The sequence below is a fragment of the Lynx rufus genome, unplaced genomic scaffold (assembly GCF_022079265.1).
Source record: "Lynx rufus isolate CCGP_SWC_20201006 ecotype Redwood Valley unplaced genomic scaffold, mLynRuf1.p SCAF_3, whole genome shotgun sequence".
NCBI classification, from domain to species: Eukaryota; Metazoa; Chordata; class Mammalia; order Carnivora; family Felidae; genus Lynx; species Lynx rufus.
In genome coordinates, this window is record NW_025814845.1 from 186,692,345 (window position 1) to 186,699,967 (window position 7,623).

The following is a 7,623-nucleotide window of genomic DNA, read 5'->3' on the forward strand; positions in this document are numbered from 1 at the left end:
AGAGTTTGAAAATGGCTGACTTCTGGAAGGCCTTGTATTATTTTTCACTAGTATGCTCTTGTGTTAGTTCACTCAACGTCAGGTTTCGCTCACAGCATGTAATGGTAGCACAGGAAAGAAACAAGAAAAAGGGTTGAAAATATCAATACTGTCTTCAGTAGTAGACATTTTATTACATTTGTTAGAGGAAGAAATGAATAGATAACGCTGTTTAAAAGTGGCTGAGACATTCCCCCTAACGAGCTAAGGATTATTGGTAATATCCTCCCGCCCCTATATGTGCTTTGTCTTCCTCACTGGTTAACTAAAACAGGAATCAGCAGTCTGTAGAGTCATCACATATAATCCCTCCTAATGCTTGACCTGTGATCAACACACACCCAGCTAGTGGTGCGTCCCACAGAATGTAGCATGGAGTGGCCACCTCGTGCTAGGGTGTGTGACACAGGAAGTTTATGCTGTCGCTCCATGTGTGCATTCTAAACCATAAAAAAAGAGGCCGAGGCACCTGGGTGACTCACTGGGTTAAGCACCCGGCTTCAGCTCAGGTCATGATCTCACTGTTCGTGAATTCCAGCCCCAGGTCAGGCTCTGTGCTGACAGCTCAGAGCCCGGAGCCTGCTTCAGATTCTGTGTCTTCTTCCCACTCTGCCCCTGCCCTGCTCACACTCTGTGTCCTTCAAAAATAAATGTTAAAAAAAAATAAAAAAAAAAAAAAAAGAGTGAGAGAGAAGCCAATGTTAGAAGAAAGCTGTAACCACCTATGACATCCCAACTTCCCAGTGCTCTTGTGAGTCTTAAACACTCAAATGACTAGTGAGTCCATTCATTCATCTCATTCTTCAAGCGTCACTTCCTTGCTATAGTCATTGACTGACATAGGGTCTTAATCCAGTAATTCATACTCGGCATTATGCCTTGAACATGGTTAATTATTTCTTGAACAAATTTGTAAATAGTTATATAAAGTGGCTTCTTTTATTGCTTGAATCATTTGAGCAGCTTTTTTTTTTTTTTTAAATTTTTTTTTTCAATGTTTATTTATTTTTGACAGAGAGAGACAGAGCATGAACGGGGGAGGGGCAGAGAGAGAGGGAGACACAGAATCGGAAACAGGCTCCAGGCTCTGAGCCATCAGCCCAGAGCCTGACGCGGGGCTCGAACTCACGGACCGCGAGATCGTGACCTGGCTGAAGTCGGACGCTTAACCGACTGCGCCACCCAGGCGCCCCTTGAGCAGCTTTTTAAAACATGTATTCCCATCCCAAATCTGTTGAATCTGAACCCCCCCCATGTAGAGTCCGGGCATGTTTATTATTATTTTTAATTTCCACAGGGAGTTCTGAAGTGCATTCCTGTTTGAGAATCATACAAAACTACTAAAAATTCATGTGAGATAGGGAAGAAAAATTTATTCTGAACTTTAAATTAGGAGAGGAAGTTTATCAAGGGTTAATGGATGTATTTAGTTTAAATAAAATTATTTCTTGTTCTTCATATATTTTCAGGAGGAGCTTCTAGAACATCCAGTGCTACCAGTGGTCTCAGTTGTAAGAGTGAGCGACCAGTTTTTGACACATCCAGTGGCCTGTTGCTAAGACCTAAGCCCCCTAATGTTCGTACAGCTTGGTTATAAAAACTCTTTTTACTTCAAACATTGTTCATCCAGTTCTTACTGAAGTGCTCTTGTATATTATTATAATTCTCTGTGTAAATGTCTGTAATTTAAAATTTACAACGAGTTGTAATTTTATTGTAATTCAATGCAAAATTGTTTAAAAAAAAACAGTTTAATGTAAAATCAGTGTTTCCTGTGAGGATGTATTTCTATGAGAGGTATATGTATTTGATAGAAAAATGGTAGTATGCATGTATATTTTCTCAACATAGAAAATGATTCAGCTCTTACACTGACAAAACAGTTGTGATAATATCACACTGTACGTCGGACCCAAGATGTTAACTACGTTGTTCTTGTTTTATGGTTTTTTTTTTAATTTTTTATAAGTTTTAAACCATGATTGTAGCTCCTAAATATAACTTTGTTTTCTCTTTGCTCCAGAATTCAGGTGGTATAACTCTTAATTTGATTGTAAGACTCGATTGTATACTTACTGTGAAACGAAACTTGAAATTTGTTTCCATTGGTGGAGCTGATTTAGATTTGGTGAGCAGACTGAGAGAAGCTTGTACTAGGGCAGCCCTTGTGATTGACCAAAGGCATCTACTACCTCCATATGAGTAAGTGTGCTGAGTTAGATCTTAAAAATGTGATCAACCATTCCAAACCGTTTCAAACTGTGAGTATTAGAAAGTTCATCTTGGAAGCAAGCTCCTTCTCTTCCACGTTCTTACACATTCAGGTAAAGTACCACTAACGATTCTGAGAAATGAGGTAGACTTTAGAGTCACAGTCCGCTACGTTGTGAATAGGTTGTCCAAGGACCAGATCACCACAAGCAAAAGCAACTATTTGTCGAGCACAATAGCACCACCAGTTTGAAAAGGCAAGAAGCAGATCCTGAGTTGTGTCAGAACAGTGTTTTAAGAGATACTGTTAACAAGTTGTGTTACGTTTCAGTGTTTACTGTATTCAGAGAGGAGATAAATAAGAAATGTGTGGTCTTAAAGCTTTGGAAAGTCCAGCTACTATTTTTAAGGACTGAGAAAGAAAATTAAAATATGAATGGTAGAGGAGAAATAGCACACATTTTGTTGGGGCTACTTTAAATGATGTCAGCTAATTTTCTTGTTTGGTTGGGGCTTTTGAGTTGAATTCTGGCAGAACCATTTTTGCCAGTCCCACTTTGCAAATCCTGGTAATCTTAATGGAATTAGTAAGGGCAAATAGGGTGTCATATAGTTGACAAATCAGAATATTTCTCTGTCCATCTGTGGGCTCTCATTTCATATAGCCGAGTACATCTCGGTCATGGCCGCTTCTTCTGTCTTGGTCATCGCTGATGCATTATCACTTTTTCTTTACTGGCCTGTTCAGTATGCCTTTAGGATGTACTGGGAAGTTTCCATATTAAATGCCAAATCTTGCTTTTTTTAATGTGAGTTCTTGCTCTGTAGCCGCGATAATATTTGTTGTTTGTTTTTCCAAGTTAACTCAAGCTTTTGTAGCATGTGGACTGAACTTACTTTTCTAACCACCTTGGGCAGTAAGCCAAACGTCATGTTGCTAAATATCTATTCAGAATTTCTTGGTCTTCAGTTGGCATTGATAGATTTTGTCAGAAGATAGGGCCTGTGAAGTGTGGCAACAGTGGTGTTGAAAAAAATTCATGTGAACACAACCTGACAGATTTTTCTGCTTCTTTCTTTGGGCTATAATGTTCATTCATTGTTATTTGAAGCTCTCTTCTGGTGCCCACGTTTTTACATCATTTGGCACTCTGCTTTATTTATTAACTGTAGCTCTGCTAAACCAGGGGTGTTTTGTTTTCTTTGGTGTTTAGCTTACTGCACTTTTAATGTTTGTATAACAACTTATCTTTAAGAAGAGATAAGGTAATGCTGAATTTGGACACCCGCCTGATATGGTAAGCCAGTTTTTAGAAATTGATTTTTAACTTGTTAGGGAAAATCTATCTATATATATCTATATCTAGATCTAGATATCTAGATATAGATACATAAAAATATAAACCTTTTATGTTCATGACATTAGTCTCTGAATATATTTTATATGGCCTTTGCTGTCATAGGTCAGGATTACAACACATAATTTTTATAGATCAAGCTATACTTGGATTTTAGATACTAATTTCATGCCTTCAGTTTTTACTGCTTTGACGGCGGGTTCATCAAAGTATCTCTGATAGCTGGGATCCAACTTGCAGTAAAAGTTGGGAATTCCGAGCAGCAATGTTCGTCCTTTCAAAGCAGAATTCACAGGTCTGTCGTCATGAGTACTTATATACGATAAGTAAAAATAGAAGGATAGGAGTGGAAGAATATACTATTTTCTGATATAAGCCAAACTACTTTGAAGGTTTAAGGGACACTTTTATGAAGGAATCGTAAGTATACTATTTTTATTTTCAAGAATTTCTGAAAGGTGAAGGATCACCTAGCACCACTACATATTAGGTTCACTTGGACCTAATATATATACTTTGGAAATTTACATCTGCAACTGGAAGTTATAATCCAGAATCTAAAATTATCAGGCAAGATTCTTATTGAGAGTTATTTTCATATCTGTCAAATGTTCAACTAATGTTCCCTCCGTTTTAACAAGATTTTATGAGAGATTTTGAACTATTGAGATTATTTCCTAAGGGATACCTATTTTATCTCACACTTTCCCTACTTTGTTCAGTCTCCATTAAAAGGCTGCTTTCTTAGCTACTACTCCGAATAAAAGTTTTCTGGTTTGCTTATAAATGTAGTGTAATGCAGTTCTCAAACCATTAACCCAGTGTCCAAAAATGGTACAGAGCAACTTTAGAAAGAGGTCATGGTGATACTTGTGCGCTTCTGTTCAGATTCAGGCACTGCACACTATGCAAAGTGTTATGGCCAGTATAAGTTGGAGACACAGTTGAATTTATTATATTTTAATAATTAAATTTATAAGATGTTTAATATCTTAAACACCAAAATCTTAACCTATAAATGATTGTATACCATCCTAGGAAATCTGCTTAATGCTAATGGCTACTTTATTTCCATGAATAAAGATTAGTAATCAACTTAAAAATCAACATCTTTTTTTAATTTCCCAATCTGTTACGTGTTTTAAGCCTGAAGAATTAGCTTGACATAGTGAAGAAAGAAAGAACAAAAGATAACTGTTGATCCTGTGCCCATCTCTCAAATATATTTTCTTTTTTCCCCCATAAATTCATATGTGGCAAATGTATTTTCTTGTTCCCATTTTAAAAATGAGAATAATAACTTTTTTAAAAAAAATTTTTAATGTTTATCTATTTTGAGGGAGAGAGAGACAGAGTGCAAGCAGGGGAGGAGTAGAGAGAGAGACACACGCAGAATCTGAATCAGGCCCAGGCTCTGAGCTGTCAGCCCAGAACCCAATGCAGGTCTCGAACTCATAAACTGTGAGATCATGACCTGAGTGGAAGTCGGACGCCCAAATGCCCAACCGACTGAGCCACCCAGGTGCCCCGAGAATAATAACTTTTATGTGCCTTACAAGTCTAAGAATTAAAATGAGGTTGGAAGGAGGGTATTAGTTATTTATATCTTTGAAAGTATGACATTTACGTGGGAAAGAGTTTGCTTAAAATTGCCTTGCTGGTTGCCTCTTTAAAACACATCATCTAATTTTTTCCGTAAAATTGTTAAGATGCTGCAACACCTTACAGCCTGATAGAATGTTTTGTTTTTGTTTTTTAAGCGTCCACAGCAACATTTCATGTGCATTATGAGTGATAAGAAATACTCTTTTTAAAACTTGCTGCTAAAACTTCAATTTAGGAATGTTTTTGATGAGGGTTAATAATAATGATGCCATTGGAATAAATCACTGAGTAGTTCCAGCAGTAGTATATGTGAGCTCCCAACTACAAAGTTCAAGGATGCTTACAGCAAATAAGATTACATCGTAGCAGAAAGTTTTATTTGATTTTAAAATTCTGGTGACAGATTTTTAAGCCAGGCTCCATGATACAGTCTTAAATGTTCTGTGCCTCAGTTTGTAAGTTCAGGTAAGTTGCAGTATTTGTTCTAGATGACATTTTTTAAGGTTTTATTGCAAAGTAAACTTACAAGGTAACCTGTCATTAATTTACTATAATGAGACACAGGATTTTTTCCTATGAACCTAATTTGACATCCACTATTATAAAATGGTAAAAGAATGTAGATAGCTACCAAAAAACTATTAAAAACTATAGTTCCAAATTCTTACAGTATTTTTATTACAATGATAGTCTTCACCAAAAATCACACATTTATTTCATGTGTTTGGGAATTATAGTCAATCTCCAAGTTTGAAGTAAGCTTTGTTTTCTTTATTTCATTCTGAGAATTTTTTATTTCATGAAGAAAATACCTAGTATTAAGTAAATATATCTTCTTTGCATGTAGTTGTGTATACTAACTAGAAGAACCTAATTTTACCATTAATTTAAGATTTAATTTTTAATATTTTGGGGAATGTGAGAGGGATGTGAGAATGACATAAAGATTTTGTTAACCATTTATGTAAATACTACAGAAATACAGAAAGGGGCACAAAACATAAATGTACACCTCATATATTGTTAGAACGCAAATACCTGTGTCACCAGAGTTGGAATATTGCCAGAACTCGTGAGCTCCCTTGGGGCTCCCTACCAGTCATGACACTCTTTTCCTGCTAAAAGGTAACTACCATGTTAGCTTTTAAGACTGTTGTGTAGTTTTGCCCATTTTTGAATGTCCTACAAATGGAATTAGATTCTTTTGTGTCTGCCTTCTTTTGCTGTACGTATTCATGTTTCTGACATTCTTTCATGTTGCATGCAGCTGTAATTCATTTGTTCTCATTTCTGTATAATATTCTAGCGTATGACTGTACCATGATTTTTTTTATCCATTCTGTGGTTGTTAGACATTTGAGGTGGTTTCCGGGTTTTGGGTTATTACAAATAATGCTAATATGAAGTTTTTTGTAGACATATCTTGATTACATATGCATGCATTTGGTTGGCATATACTTCGGAGTGGAGTCGCTGGGTAAGATTTAGAGTTTTCCGGAGTGAGTGTACCAATTTTCTCTCCAGCCAGAAGTATATTAGTTCCTGTTGTCCCATAGCCTCACTAATATAACCAGTTAGGTGTGTATATAGTGTTATTCTATGATTTACTCGCACTACTTTGATGACTAATAAGATTGAACACTTTCGTGTTTATTGGCCATTGGGATATCTTTTGTGAAGTCCCTTTTCACAGTTTTTTGCCTGTTTTCCTATAGGTTGAATGTCATTTTCTTGTTGATTTGTAGGAGTTATGTGTTCTGGATACAATACAGTCCCAGTGTGAGGTATGCTGCAAATATTTTCTCCCAGTCTGGCTTGCTTTTTCACTATAAATGATGTCTGTGAACAGAAGTGCTTAATTTTACTTCAGTCCACTTTATCAGTCTTTTATAGTTAGTGCTCTTTTAAAATGTTGGATTTTATGAAATTTTCATTTAACCAAACACATGAAGATATTCTGCTCTATTATTTTCCAAAAGTTTGACCTTTCACATTTAAAATAAAAAATTTTTTAATGTTTATTTTTGAGAGAGAGAGAGGGAGAGGGAGAGGGCGGGGCAGAGAGAGAGAAAGAGACATAGAATCCAAGGCGGGCTCCAGGCTGTCGGCACAGAGCCTGACGCGGGGCCCAAACTCATGGACTGCGGGATCATCACCTGAGCCCCAGTCAGACACTCAACTGACTGAGCCACCCAGGTGCTCCTTACCTTTCACTTTTAGTCATGCGGTTCATTTGGCATTGTTGTCTCTTTTTCAGGAAGGAATTCTACTGTTACCTTAATTATTGGCTTCCAGCTTTATTCTTTAGGTTTAATTTGCCATTATTTTTCTAATTACTTGAAATGGATGTGTAGTTCACTGATGTTCAGGCTTTTTTTTTTTTTTTAAGTAAACTCTGTGCCCAATGTGG

General features: G+C 36.5%; 1 protein-coding gene across 1 annotated transcript in view; it reads left to right on the forward strand.

The window, feature by feature from the left end:
* The window catches only part of CFAP97 (cilia and flagella associated protein 97), a 40,481-nt gene extending 37,179 nt beyond the window's left edge, over positions 1-3,302 (forward strand). The window contains exon 5 of the mRNA XM_047091826.1: positions 1,509-3,302. Within this exon, the coding sequence (XP_046947782.1) occupies positions 1,509-1,636 (128 nt within the window). The 3' untranslated portion in view covers positions 1,637-3,302. The remainder of the gene's footprint in view (positions 1-1,508) is intronic.
* The last annotated feature ends 4,321 nt before the right edge of the window (positions 3,303-7,623 follow it).